The sequence below is a fragment of the Ictalurus punctatus genome, chromosome 14 (assembly GCF_001660625.3).
Source record: "Ictalurus punctatus breed USDA103 chromosome 14, Coco_2.0, whole genome shotgun sequence".
Classification (NCBI taxonomy): Eukaryota; Metazoa; Chordata; class Actinopteri; order Siluriformes; family Ictaluridae; genus Ictalurus; species Ictalurus punctatus.
In genome coordinates, this window is record NC_030429.2 from 15,546,278 (window position 1) to 15,562,168 (window position 15,891).

Sequence of the window (15,891 nt, forward strand, 5' to 3'; positions counted from 1 at the left end):
TGCACTTTATGGTGAGGAAATTTATTGATCAGGCCACTTGAGTAGAATAAGACAAAAAACGATTACACTATGAAATACTTGATTCATTTAAATGCACAAAAGGATTTATTAATGGGTTTCATATATAGAAGTAATAGATATACATTTATGCAGATATAGCAGTGCAATGCATTGCTGAGTCATAACAATGCAAATGAGACATGCTAGCTTATTCAATTAAAGCAGTAGAAAAGGCTGGACTAGATAATATTAAAATGTATGTGCTTAAAAACAAGGCCTACATGTAATCCATATGGAAAATACTTAAAAGATAAGGAAAAACTAGGAAGGTTACGTTTTTGGCCAGATATCACGGGCAGTGGACAGCAAATGTCCTTAATGAAAAGTGAAATTACTATTAAGTAGGGAATACAGATATAAAAAAAGTAATTTAATCACTGATAAGTACACGATGGAACTTTTAGATCTGATCAAAATCCTACAAAAATGCCCAAAATATAAATGGCAATCATGAGAGACCAGCTCTCAATGAAAAAATTCACTCACAGCTTTGAATAAAGAGTCAATTAAGTTATTTTTTCTTATCAGAAGGAAATCAAATACACCGGGTTAAGTACTGATCTTTTTCTGATAAAACATAGGGGATGGGAGGGACAACCTGTAAGGTGTGAAACAACCTGTGAAAAAACACTGGCACATATCAAAGTAAAAAAGGGATATAATACTCCTCATACAAAGTATACATGTCATGTCACAAATGTAAATTAAATCAGAAGATAGAGATAATTAAAAAAGATAGAGAGAATAACAAAATATAGAAAATAAAGCATTATAAAAGGGCAATAAGCTAACATTCATTGTCCCTCATCACATAGACCCTTAACATGTAAATTCATTTTTAGATTTAACGAAAGACTAAAAATAAGCAATGCGTATGAGGAATGGAATGTGTATCAATGCTGCACATAATAACTGATTATTATTATTATTATTATTATTATTATTATTATTATTATGGTTATGATTGTTATTATTATTATTATTATTATAAAAAATAAAAAAAGACTAAATACTGCTCCCTGTGGTAGAAGGTGGTAAACCTCAGATCATTCAATTGGTACCAAAACACAGGCTTGTTTGTCGTGTTCATGTTTCTAACTTTATCAATACATGGGAAATTGTTTTCAGTTCTATAAACTTGTATTCACAATGCTGCATTAAAATTCAAGGCCATAACCGCCAATTATGAAAAGAACTAAAACTGCACTAGCAGTGCATATATGGCTGAATCTTGACAGATGAAGGTTCAAACTGGTCCAAACCCAGCTGACTGCTAACAAAGAAATGTCACTCAAGCAGAAATAAGCAGCATGGCTCTGACAGACTAAACGATATGCATTGTCTAAGGATTGTTTTCCAGCAGCTAAGTGTCATCACATGACTATAGACAGGAATTTACACTGAGCTTCTGCAGATACTTCATGCACACACAGGAGAGAATTCACTACTTCTCTGTTCAACCTACAGCATCTTCAGCTTCCCTGAACTAGCTGAATGTCCATAATTTAAAGTGATTTAAGTGCTTCATAAGTAAAGGAAAACAGCAACAGAAGTACCGAGAAAATTTACCACAATCAAAACCTGAAATACTGAATTTCACAAGCATAATAAGAATAATGGGTGGCATGGTGGCACCATGTCTGTGTTTGCATGTTCTCCCAGTGTTCCTGTGGATTTTCTCCGGTGTTACATCTCCCAAAAACATGCCATTTGGCTACTCTAGACTGCCTCTCTATGTGAGTCAGTGCGTTTACATGGACAACAATAATCCAATATTAATCTGATTAAGACAATACTCTGATTAAGAAACTACCATATAAACAGCAATTTTTAATTACCTTAATCCGATTACGGTCATACTCGAAGTAAACACTAATCGAATTAAGACATATGGAGTACTCCCGTTTTAGTCGCATTATGGACGTGTATTACAGACACGTACACACCTTAATCACATTATTAATGTCATGTGAGTGTTTTCACTGCATTTTGTGACAGGACACGTACACACACGGCAGTGCTCAAGACTTTACGGAGAGCACGGCTGCGTCCCCAACCGCGTACTTGCCTACTATAGGACTGTAGTAGACGAAATACATGTATCTCCGCTACTATATAGAAGGTAAGTACGCGGTTTGGGACGCAGCCCACGGCTTCAAGCAGTCGTCTATTTGCACGTACAGCATGACAAATAATTAACTGCACTTAAAGCGTTCATAACAATTTTAAATAAAAACACCCGAACTGTATACGGTACCATAACGAAGACGAACTGTATGTTGATATGTGAAATTCTGGAGGGACGTCGGACGGTGTAGCGCGGTGACAATGACGTGTGCTGTTAATCGCTCTATGTTCTATAACATGTAAAATGGGTACATGACAGGAGTATTCTAAAAGCGACTCATGTAAACACCTTAATCACATTATTGTCTTACTCAGAGTAAGGTCAATAATTAGATTACTGTTGTCCATGTAAACATAGTCACTGAGTGTGTGTGTGAGTGTGTGCACATGATGGCCTGTAATGGACAGCATATTCAGGGTGTATTCCAGTCTCATGCCAGTGTTTCCGGGATATTACCTGAATCCACAGTGATGCTAACCAGGAGTTACTGGAGATGAATGAATGAAATAACATGAACAGAGAATAATGCACAGTGCTAATAAGAGAATGATATAAAAAAGTAAACAAGTGACAGTCAATGCTAAATCAATAAACGCAAGTGTGAGACATGGAAGTCTGATCACGAGAACACTGGTGTATCTGCACTGCATGTCCAGCGCGACATACGCAAGTTAAACTTTTCTGAAGTAAAATTTTTGTCTAGTAAATACTATCTTGCTTATCAATGTGCGGACTGTTTATGGTGATATGTAAGAAAACTATAACAAAAGATCAACCATCACTGACAACTCTTGAAAAGGAAAAGGAAGGAAAGATACTGCTACACTTAAAATGGCTGCTTCATGTGGACCACAATGCAAGCACGTGAAGAGATCACTTATTATAAATATATGCCCCAAACACTACATCTCTATAAACAAAATGTTGGGTGCAACTAATAAAAAACGAGGCACGTCACTGTCTCACACCGCTGCACGTGTCTTTGCTGATTGGCAGGGATTCAGTTGTCCTCCTCATCATCACTGATAAGCGTGCGTCCATTTTGGGAGGTCTCTCTCTCACGTAGGAATGTCTGGCGAATGGCTTCCAGCTCCGTGAGCTCCAGTCGAACCTTCTCCAGATGAAAGGTGCGACGGTTTTGGATTTGCCTTAAGGGGAAAGGGTTCATGTCCACAAAAGCCATGTTCATCAGCTTTCTGCAAGAGAAAAATATATTTGAGTCTTCTTTAATCTAAACATCAGAGGTTTATGAATTTGATTGATTAAAATGTGTTGTTTGTTGGGGGCTCAGAAACACGTCACCTTGCATCTAGAATTGTCCGTGTGAAGTATCGAAGATACTTAAAGATGGCCATGTGGTCCTGCAACTTCAAAATCTCTTCCTCTTTGCACTTGAAAAGAGCAAGGGCAAAGCGGAAAATGATCTGTCAAAGTAAATAAAGAAAGTTAGATGTGGCTCTCTCTCATTTGTTCTTAAGAATCCTCCACACGCACACCCTGATAAGAATGAAAGATTTTTTTTTAAAAACAAACTTCATTAACAAGCTCTTGAAGGACATCCATTATTTCCTGTTTTAGCTGTCATAAATTTATTGGACACATTATTGACACATCCAGGGTCTCCAGTTTGATCCTGAGCTCAAGTTACTTGTTGCATGTTCTCCTCAGGTTCAGTAACAAAGCGACATCCCCTGTTAAGCAGAACATGAACTCTCTCCTTGATACAGATTACCACAAAGTACACAGAGGTCCTGGAGAGTGTCATGGGCATATTGTACCAGGGAGATGAAAAGAGGAAAATGAGGAGAGAAAAAGGAAGCGTTCAAAATACAAAACATACCACTACATCTGAAACAACACTGTGGGATTGTCATGAAATCCAACACTTGAACCACAATGAGATGCATTTCACTTAATGCCGACAACACAGACGGTACAAATCCCCAATAAAGAACAGGAACTGAAAATGATTTGATCACTTACCTGGTGGAACAGCACTTGAGAAAATACCTCATGTCTCTCACACACACGTACTTTTTAGTGACTGTTTACTGTTTTTTTGGAAACATAACTCAACAGTATGTTGGTTTGATCAGCATTATGATCATGTGTAACATGAGCCAACTGACTGACATGGTTAAAGTAATGAGGCCCTCAACCTAATTTTAAATACTCATATGTCTAAGAGATAAATGAATGAATGAATATTTGATTAACTTCTAGGTGAGGGGGAATAATAGCTTTAATGTTCTGCAATCCAGAATCATTTTTCCATGGCATTATGCTTCTCTTCTGTTGGTAGTGTGTTTACACTGGACAGATGTAAAATAGAGAAACAATGAACATAACTAATAAAAACAGACGATCAGCTTGAAACCTGAATGTCATCCTCAGTGAATGTCGGTAAGCCTTTAGCCCCACAGCAGCAGTGCACATCTGCCATCTGTTCAAACTGATGTGAATGAAGAGTACATGAATGCTCTATGCAAGAGAAGCGGCTGCATAAAATGAAAAGCACTGCTGAGTGGGTGAGACGTGTCTTGTGTTCTATCTGATATAAAATAGGTGTAATCTGCAAAGACTGAATGGTTTTCATTGTAATCTAAAGACATTTAAAGGAGCTGTACTAAACATTATTGGAAATTTCCACTTTATCCCCTCTCACCTGCATAAGAATAAATAACACCCACTCCTAAGGTTTTCACACCAAAGTAGCAAGACATTTATATTTTTCATTCGCTTTTCTTTTTCATACTTTATTGCTGACTTTATATGGACACAGGGCAGAATGAATACAAGAATGGTGATATGATATTCAAATACTGGTGCCTCAAACAGTTAACTGTGCACCCCTAACATATGGTCCTGAACAAAACTTAGTGAGGTGACAATGTTAACTGTGTAAGCTTGTTTAAACAAACAAACAAACAAACAAACAAACAAACAACAATAATAATAACAGGAATTCATTACTTACTGCAAGGTGAATTTGCTGAATTTTTTTTCTAAATGTGGCAAGTGCAATTGGGAGATGTTGGGATGAGATGCTGAGATGAAATGTTTGCAATGAAACAGCCATGTGGCCTTAGTTAAATAGTTCAGGACATAAAAACAAGTACAATCAGCTGATCTAAGCCTGTATCCTGGTACATCTATTGCGGCTCAAAACAATTTTGCAGAGAAATCCAATGTTTACTGCAGCGCACCATGTTAAACAACCTCATGGATCAGGCATTCTTAAAATAAACATCAGTTCTTTGGCATTTTGCCATTTTAATCCAAGTGCTTTTTAAGTATAGTCTGTGCATTAGTTTTCTGTTAACACTTTTCAAACAGAACAATTGATTCTTATCTACAGATCTTGTTTGGCAACTACCCATAGGAACACAGACACCTATGCTTATATACACGCACACGCACACACGCACAAAACACCAATATGAGTTTCTGCCAAAGAATTTTGGTACTGGCCAACGTGTCTGGGAATGATGACGTTTACCGGACAAACAGAAAAAGAACTGGTCACCTCGGTACTTATTTTGCGTCGTGTGGCGGTAGGGGCGTGGTCGAGCGGCATCTGTGGAGGGAGAGAAGGCGGGGCGAATCGGCTGGTAACACATGATTGGATTAGCCAGAGTGTACTTATGTGCGTCTGTTTGTGCTTTCAGTGTCATCCGTAACGAGTGAGCGAGAAAGAGAGAGAGAGAGAGAGAGAGAGAGACGACCAGCACAAAGACGTGTGTGCGCGTGTGTATGTGTGTGTGGTTGAATGATTTGGATAGTGTGAACATATCAGAGTACATGTTTCAGGAGAATGTGGAAACAAATATTTACGCAGACAGAGACATTTTGTATTTTTACAGTCAATCAGCCGGCGAACGGAAACTCTGATGTCTACACTAAGGGTGGCAGTAAGAAAAAGTCTAGGATAACCATACTGTTCAAGATCATGAGATTTTCATTCAAATATCATTAAAATATTCAAATTAAAAATCTCTAGTTAGGAAATCTGTTTTTAAAAGACTTGTAGATTTGGCTTGAAAAGTAAGTTTCCCCATTTTCAATAACATGTAGTGTAATATTTTTACATCACTACAGGGTGTTTCACATTTTTTAACCTACTCTAAAAAATATCAGTTTCATGGCATCACTGTATTAAATGACAATTTAAAACAAATTAGAGAATAAAATTATTACAAAATCTTACATTTTGCAAAAGTACAGAGAGAGTGATTGTGAAAAGAAAAAAAAAGTGAAATTCAGGATGCTACGCCAAACACAAAAGAGACGAGGACTACTATAAGGAACCTGATCGGGCAGAAGGTAATAGACGGAAATAAGATTGATTGGTATTTTGATAAACGTCAATCATGAGGTAACCAGTCTGATCACACAGTTTGACTAATGTACCCTAGTCAATATCTATACTGTTATAGCAGAATATTAATGTCATACACAACATGCTGCACGTATCATCACCTTGTCAGTGCTACACTCAGACGTGCTCCACATCAAAATGTGGATGTTCAGATAGTCATTCTTACCTTTGGTCCCTCGTAGAGAAAAGCATCCCATATCTTGAAGAGGATGTCACTGACGACACTGTCAACAAACACCACCAGGAACCAGTTGAAGGTGATCAGGGAGAAGTCCACTTTATGCTGCTCAAAGTGAGCATGAAGTCTCGGCAGCTTCTCATTCATCAGGTCCTTAAACACACGCTGGTCCACCTGCAGACCAAAAAATATACTGCGTTAATATACATGTATTTCATCATAAATCTAACGTATTGGTTATACTATAGTGTTCAAATAAGCACTAACTAATTAGTGATGCATCAGACTGGACCATGAGGTCATGGAATAAGGATGGGTTTTGGTGAATAAAACATTATTCAGAAACTCCAGGAATGCTAAATCCCCCTCCCACTAACAGATCCTGGGAGTTTTAGGGGTTAAATGATTTGAGGCACTTCACATCATTAACACCATTAAGGCTACACAAATACCATATACAAAATCTAATAGTAATAGATTAAAGCCAACCAAATCAATTGCTTTATTTTGTTCTGTCTAACTGACCATCTCTTTCTGAAGGAGAAAGCATAACACAAAATAGAATGAGATGTGCTTTATGAGACCCATCTGCAATCTCATTATTTAACCCTCTTAACCCATAAGGCCAAAAAACCGGCTTGCCCGTCTTTGATCTATTCCCGTAAGGACGATATACGGCTTGGTCGTCTATGCCAAATACCCGTAAGGCCGATATAGCGGCTTTACAGTGTAAACGTTATCCTCGTAAGGCCGGTGTACCAGCATTAGTCTGCTATGATTCCTTACTTATTTAATTATTATTTTTTAACCCGGAAGGTTGATGACGTCATGACGTCACAACGTGATTATGTTATTATGCCGGCATTACGATGAAGATCCGAGCGTGAGTATTGGTGTAATAATAGAAGTGAACTAAAAATGCCAAAGCGAAAAGCTAATCGTGTTCCAGCTAAAGTTACACCTAAAGTGAACACAGGTACATTTAAAACAGTGAAAAAAAAAGAAAATATACACAGTTACACAGGCGAGAGCGAGGATTCTAGATAGTGACAGCAGTGAAAGTTCAGGCGATGTTGAAACCGAAACTGATAGAGACGCAAACTCTCCTGATTCAGACCCTGATCTGTCTTCATCTTCACAATCAACCAGTGCGACTGACACTGCAGGGGTCTGGAGTCATAATGGGACCATTTCTGTGCATTCGTGAAAACACTACCTGCTGGTCTGATTATCACCAGAAACTTGACTTTTGGCACTAAAATGCATTTATTTATTTATTTATTTATTTATTATTTACTTGAATTTATTCAAAGGCATTGACCACGCTGATGCTCGTATGGTACTTCTAAAGGAGTAGAAGGATTTTAGCGAGCATTTTTCGTCATTTCTCTAGTTAAGAATTGTGCTCCAAGTGGAGTAAAAACACTGAACTGCTTCATTTTCAAAGTAATATTACACAAATACATTATTATAAGTTGTTTCAAGGCCTAAAAATGTTAAAATTAAAATGTTGATTTTGGGGCCAATTTTGGCCTGGGAACTCAGGGTTGGCGTGCTGTTTCTATGGGGAATATAGGGTTGTGGGACATAATACTGTGGGAACTAAGGGGTAAGAGGGTTAGCAGTCTTTCACATCTCACCTCACATTCAAAGCTAATGAACTGGATAATTTGTTTTGGTCAAGTAATGTAAATTGGGACAAGAAGTACACGACTCCTGGGGCATTTTCCTATGCACATCAGTCTGGTTAAGGTGTGATGATAATAGATGAATTGCACACATCCTGTATCACAAGCATCACAAACGAGTGCACACACATTTGAGAAATGACATTAATTAAAAAATAACGCATAATTGTCAGATAATAAGAGAGAAGGTGGGAGATAATGAAACTTTCTGTAAATAAGGAACAACTGGTTGAGAAACAGCTGTTGTGTTGAATGGAAATTCTTTTTTTTTTTTTTAGCTAATAAAATTATAATGAAACAATTTTTTTAGGTGGAACCACAACCTAATCATAGACCAGCTGATATTCAGTATAACAGTGCTGAACAGTGCAGTATTGCTTCAGTCACACTGCAGCAAATTGTTTCGTTCCTGGCAAAATCAACTGGTGAAAACATTTCCTCAAAAAACAGCATTATGCAGACAGTTTAGAATGCAAACTAATACCATGACTAAAACAAAAAAATATAAAATATTTCATACCACTTTGGATCATATTTCACATTTTAAATGAAGTCCTGAATTTTTCTAACTCAACCTTTATACCCTGTAGATAGTGATGACATTATGCTGTATATCAACACATCTCCTGGCCTTAGTTTTGATACACTGTGATGACTCACTGTTTCCCACAGACATTTCAGGGAATGTACTCCAACTTGCCTGAATTCTAACACACCATATCCAAGTAAAAAAACTCATACTAGGATTAAGAAAAGCTCCATGACATTGTGCTCATTCACCTAAGCAGGTTACACATACTAAATATCTTACATAATCATATGTAACAGGAAGTATTGCTGTGACACTGCATAACATACTATAGTGCAAAAGCATCCATAATAATGGGAATTACGCAGAACACATACAGAACTTATGAATGAAACACTTAATGAATCACAGTCATCTAAGTCACATGTTAATAACTCCAACTGATTCCAGGCAGTAGTTCTGGGATTTTTCCCCATAGTGAAAATAGGGGAAAAAAATTACCAGTGGGGGTGCAGGCTTTTAATAGTACCTGTGAACCGAGGAGCGTCTTGGTGTAATAGTCTCGTGGCATGAAAACTTCCACAATGGTGATGAGACACCAGAAAGCCTCCTCCTGCTCCAAATAGAGAAGAGCTATGGCTGCTAGCCTGAAAGGAGTTAAATGCAGGGGGAAAGGGAAAACAATGCAGAAATAGTTTAAAGAGTTATAGCCACTTATGAAGCCTTTACTGCCTCACTGTAGAAATATAAAAATGCTGATTTGCAATAATTTATCTGAAGCTCAACAATACACAAACAGCAGCTTTAAAAAATAGCATGCATTAGAAAATCTGTTGTTACTACTTCTAACCATAATTTATTTTTGCTTGTACTATGATACCTTTCTATATCATAGTAATATACACATTATTTCATATTGTTATTCCTTTTATTTTATTTGCTTATTTTCTTTTCCTGTTTGTGATACCCTGTTTATTTGAACATATAGCAAGAATTTTGGGCTACATTACCAGTGTATCAAGGATGTTATATACATAATGTTATAATGATCATTATTAACAACTATTTTGGAGGACAGCAGGCTTGTTTGCGAGTATGTTTACCTGTTGAGTCCTTGACAGTAGCCGATGTCTGGGTTCCTCCAGGAAAAGGCCAGCAGCACATTTCTGAGTTTCTGGATGCCATCAGCTGAAGGTGAAGCATAGTGCTTGTTATTTGGCAGCGTGCGCAGCAGGTCCAGCTCTATCTGTTTAGACGCTGGGTTAGGTTTGTCCCTCGCTGTGCACAACAGGCTCTCATAGTAATCTGGCTTCTGGCACTCTCGAAACTTCTTCACGTGGAGGTTAACACACCAGCTCCAGACTTTGGAGCGATGCACGTGAGGCACACCGCTCCGGATTAAAGCCTTCAGCTCTGGAGAGCGCACCATCTCCCTGTTCATGGTTCCAGCCAGGTAGTTTTCCCACTTCACCCCAACAGACACTTCCTGGTCAGTCAGAGAGAGAGACCTGAGCTCTAGAGCTCTAACTTTGGCTACCAGCTTCTCTTCCTCATCCTCCTCTTCTGGAACAGTTTTGAAGCCATATACATCGTACTCACTGAGAAGGAGAGAGGAATCACATCAGCACATTTTATTTCATTGACTTGAATTAAACTTTGCAGATGTGTACACAGATTCTTTTTAGCTTTGTTTTTAAATGTAGTTTTAATTTAAAGTTTTCGTCTGAAGCTCAATTTTAGAGATAGAATATATAGTTCTATATGTACTTATGTTTTTAAAAATGTGTTATGGGTCAATTTGACCCATTTCCACATTTGAGATGTCTGAAATACTGGTTAATCTCTTTTTTTCTCTATTAATTTTTTTTTACTTTCCTCATTTAGGGTCATGAACTTCTATGCAAATATTTCTTTGTATGGCTCATCTCGGACAAGCCATAATAAAGTTTTACTGTTTTAAGCTGTTCTTTGCTGTTTTTGTGTGTATTTAAAATGTGGAACAAAACAATGTTTTTTTCCCAACATAATAGGAGGGTTAAAATATTTGATTTTGTTATTTTAGTTTCTATTAAAATAATTTCAGTCCTCTGAATAAGCTAGTGGGTGACTGCTATGGTTTCCCCTTTAAATTTCATTCTCTTGCATTTGGAAGTAAGCATGTGCTTTTTTGTGTTAAATATAAAATATTCTCACAGTAAAACATTTTTTACAACAAATTTGTAACCCTGTTTTGTTTGATCATGTTTTTAAAAATGTTTTTGTAGTTTTAATTTGTATCAAGGTGTGACTTCAAGGATGTGAGACAAGAGGCATAATTTATACCGCGGTTTGAAACAAGAGTAGAAGTTACAGTTGAACATACAGTCACATTATCGTTTGACAATGTGACTTTAAAACCGGTATATATACAAAATATAAATATACCCCGACAACAAATTGGGAGTTGTTTTACCTGACGGGATGGGGCTTAAGAATCGTGTGCTCCTGCTGGTCAGAGCTCTCCACCTGCAGAGCATCCTCCAGCAGTCTAGATATGACATCACCGCTTGAGCTCTGCTCGGATAAGGAGCACACCGGAGTCTTCACCTCCTGCAGGAGCACCAGGTACTTACTCTCCACCTGGCACAGCTTGGCCTCCAGAGCACTGTACTGCATTGAGAATGAGAGAATGTGCAGATTAAAGATGGCAGAGATGTAGCCAGTATGGCAAAAATGACTAAACTATACAGATGCTTCCACTCCAAAACGGGAAGTGATACGATACTGAATCAACAAAACAAAAAGGCAAACTGGAGTCTAAAATATGCAAAAGGGGGCCAAGGTTTTCCCCCTGTAACTTTCTGTACTGGTAAAGACAACAACAATACACACATGCACCCTTACTTACCTTTGCCTCTAGGACCTTCTCTCTAGTTTCAGCATTCCTTCGTAACACTGTCAATTCAAGGATTTCTTTGTTCAGGAAATTATTCTGAGATTTGTATCCCTGAAGGCTGTCCTGAAACACAAGAACAACCAGGAATGTTTATGACATGATCATTCTACAGACTGGTCATTGCTTCTAGTGAAATCTGGACTCTCTCATAATCTTGTAGGACAAATTGGAAACTTAACTGCCTTGACCAAGCTATGCAGCACTGCTGAAAAATTTATAAATGTTTTATAAATATGCCTTTGGAAAAACCACTGACAGTTGTCAGATCAGATTAAATGCACCTTTGCACAGATTCTACTAATCTCTGGAACTTTACTGGATGGATGAACACCATTCTTCCAAAAGATATTCCCTCAACTGTTGTTATGATGATGGTGAGGGAGTCAAAGTCTCCCATCTGTACACCACCACAATGTATTTGAAATTAAGCAATCAAGAGTTGACAGAGTCCGTCCATTTTGTCAGGCTCAAAAGTAATCAGACAATTGACTGATAAGCAGAAGAGAAATGCCAGATCAGACTTTGCTTTTATAAAAAAAATAAATAAATAAAAAAAATAAAAAAAAACCCTGACCAATTCTGATGCAAGATTAACTTGTACCAGAATGATGGAAAGAGAAAAGTATGGAGAAGGAAAGGAAAGGATCATGTTCCAAAGCATACCACATCATCTGTCAAACATGTGGAGGATGTGTTACATCATGGGCATGTATGGCTGCCAAAGGAGCTGGGTCACTGGTGTTTATTGATGATGAGGCCGCTGATAGAAGTAGCAGGAAGAATACAGAAGCGTATAGAGCTGCAAAACTGATAGGATGCCGCTTCACAGTACAGATGGATAATGACCCAAAACGTACCGTGAAAGCAACCCAAGAGCTTCTTAAGGCAAAGAAATGAAATGTTCTTAAATGTCTGACGACGACTTCAAACCAATTGAGTATGCTTTGCACTTACTGAAGACAAAACTGAAAGCAGAAAGACCCACAAACAAGCAGCAACTGAAGGCAGCTGCAATAAAGGCCTGGCAAAGCATCTGAAGGGAGGAAACTCAGCATATGGTGCTGTCCATGGGTTCCAGACTACAGGCTTCCAGATGAAGTATTAAAAATAATCATAATATATATGATTGTTAGTTTGTCCAATTATTTTTGAGCCTGTGAAAATGGAGGGGCTCTGGAAAAAAATTCCTAAATGGTTAATGCAATATTTTTGTTAAACTCCTTGAATTAAAGCTGAAAGTCTACACTTCAATCATGTTTTCATTGCTTCATCTCAAATCCATTGTGCTGGTGTACAGTGGCAAAATTACAAAAATTGTGTCACTGTCTAAATACTTATGGACCTGACTATATTCTACCAGATACTTGCGCCTTATTTATGTGCGAGATGTACAGTACCATAATACATTTTGTATCAGCTACACAATGTCAATAATACTGTAATCTAATCTTAATATTAGCAGGTGTGCTTACCCTCAAATGGTAGAGCTCTTGCCTTTCCCGTAATAAAGGAGAGCTGCACTCGTCTGCCTCATTGCTCCCTTCCTGGCTCTGCTGTGACAACTTCATGATGACCTCATCTTTGGCCTGGATTGTTTCCATCAGCATTCCTAACTGATCATTAATCTCTCCCACTTTGATCTTTAGGCTCTTCAGCTCCTGCTGCAGGCTCTCTTTCTCCAGTGCCAGTCTCTCCATGTGACCACACAGCGCCTGGATCTGACCATCTCGCTCAGTCAATGCCCCGGCCATGTCCATCTCCCCTGGCCAGCGGTCACACTGAGCAGTCCTCAGTGTCTGCTGCAGGAGACGCACTAGCTCCTAGTGGAAGAGGAGAAATCTCTTCATCAGACTATTTGATCTGGCTATAGGCTCTGAGAGCACCCATCACACACTGAACTCACAATAAGTGAGAGTCGACCAAGACAACGCAGCGATTCCTCTGTGCTTACTGATCAAGATCTTCTGGAGTCAAAGGTCATGAGAATACACCAGTTAGTTGTAGATGTACTAACCATTTCAGTTACTATTGAATTCCAGTGGTCTCTGTGAACAATCTGTGCTGACTAAGAATGAAAAACACTTAAACTAGAAGGGTCAATGGTCATGTACAGTCTCATTATCAGGATCAGATCAACCATATACCACAACTTAGAAATTGTGTATGCGCTTCTCTCTCTCTCTCTCTCTATATATATATTTATTTATTTATGGGGGGGGTGGGGGGTGGGGGGGTAGATTCAGTCTAATTTCTGTAGACTGAATGTTTTATAATGATAATGAGTCTTTATTGGTCACATATAAAGTAGAGCACAGTGAAATTGTTTTCTTCGCATACCCCAGCCTGTCAGGAATCTGGGGTCAGGGCGCAGGTCAGCCATGATACGGCGCCCCTGGAGCAGAGTGGGTTAAGGGCCTTGCTCACGGCCCAACAGTGGCAGCGTGGCAGTGTTGGGGGCTTGAACCCCCGACCTTCCAATCAGTAACCCAGAGTCTTAACTGCTAAGCCACCAATGAAGAAATACATAAAGGGGCAATTATAATGACACACAAATATGGGAACAAAAGCCTTTAACATTTGATTAATCAAATGTAAAGGGTTAGTCAATCTAACCCTTGGTGCACAAAATGTAATTTAAATAAAAAGAAAATTAACTTAACCATCTCTTAGGCCTATTTTATCCCACCTTACATAATTTCCCAGTATAATACAGACATATGTCACATTCATTTGCAAAATAATCTGTTCGAATGAACTCTATCAAACTAGGCATTATCACCAATGAGCTACAAAGGACATGAACTAGAATAAATTTTTAAGAGCAAAGAATTGACTAAATATCTGTGGTGTGTCTGAAAAAGTCATCACACTCTAGTGTGGACCAAAATACCATTTGTGAAAAGTGGTTTAATTCCTCTTCTATGTTAACCCTAGCATGGTTCAACTGCAGAGAGAACACAATTCAACCCTGATTCACTTCCTATTTAGTGGAAGCACAAATGTTATGCTTTATGGGTTGCATAAAGGATTTTGTGACGCTGCTAAACTACCATAGAAATACAATTCTTGGCCAAATAACACAAAATAAGTACTGGATACATTTACCAAAATACTCATTCAGATCATTATTCATTTATATATTTATTATGAAACACTGCATAAAAAAACATTCTGGTTTTCTGTATTCAACAGACCTCCATGATATTTAAACATGCTCCCAATCAACTGCTCACACATTTTCCATCACCAAGTTTCTGACTAATGAAAAAAGTACGTTTTCTTTTATGCCATTCCCAACACTATCCAGAAAAAAATGCAATGTGTAGCCAAATCCAAAACAACAAAACAGGAAATGAACCAACATTTGCAATTTCACTCTGAACAAATCAAATCAAAATCATTCAGTCTTTCATCTTCATTCGTTTTATCTAGTTCAGGCTGGCAGTGGATTCGGAGACAATACCGGCAACACAAGGTGCAAGGCGGGACATAATTCACCTGGGATGGGACCCCAGTCCATTGAGGGGCACTATGCATACATATTACACACATCGAACCCATTCGCAATTTTAAGCAACCAATGCAAAAATGGGGAGAACATGCCAAACACCACTCAGACAGTAAACCACGCCCAGAATCAAACCTGGGATCTGATTAAATTCAAGATTGTCTGAAGTTGAGGTTAAATGTGTGATTATTTTTTCAGAGCATAATTGAAGAGCTTCAGTTTACTCTTCATAACTTCCCATCTCTAGCAGGTGATAGAGAATGTACTGCAAGTGATCGCTAACATACAGAGGAAATGGAGCATATATTCTGAATAATCAGATGCTCATGCTTTATTTTAATAATAGAGTTTAGACTATAAATAGAGTGATCATGTTGATTCACCCAAGGTCTCTCTCTCTTTCTCTCTAACACACACACACACACACACTCACAGGAATTCCCCATCTGGTCTCAGTAGTAAAACAAATAGGGAACTGACAGCAGGA

The 15,891-nt window shown here is 38.2% G+C and overlaps 1 protein-coding gene across 2 annotated transcripts in view; it reads right to left on the reverse strand.

Annotated features, from left to right (window-relative positions):
• Positions 1–15,891, reverse strand: part of tbc1d2b (TBC1 domain family, member 2B) — a 26,504-nt gene continuing 10,613 nt past the window's right edge. Inside the window, exons 6-14 of one of the 2 annotated variants that reach the window (XM_017485723.3) lie at positions 13,369–13,716; positions 11,849–11,959; positions 11,414–11,610; positions 10,065–10,559; positions 9,491–9,608; positions 6,733–6,918; positions 5,715–5,765; positions 3,491–3,612; positions 1–3,384 (exon numbers count right to left, since the gene is read on the reverse strand). In XM_017485723.3, the coding sequence (XP_017341212.1) occupies positions 3,189–3,384; positions 3,491–3,612; positions 5,715–5,765; positions 6,733–6,918; positions 9,491–9,608; positions 10,065–10,559; positions 11,414–11,610; positions 11,849–11,959; positions 13,369–13,716 (1,824 nt within the window). In that variant the 3' untranslated portion in view covers positions 1–3,188. The remainder of the gene's footprint in view (positions 3,385–3,490; positions 3,613–5,714; positions 5,766–6,732; positions 6,919–9,490; positions 9,609–10,064; positions 10,560–11,413; positions 11,611–11,848; positions 11,960–13,368; positions 13,717–15,891) is intronic. The other variant, XM_017485724.3, reaches the window with a different exon arrangement.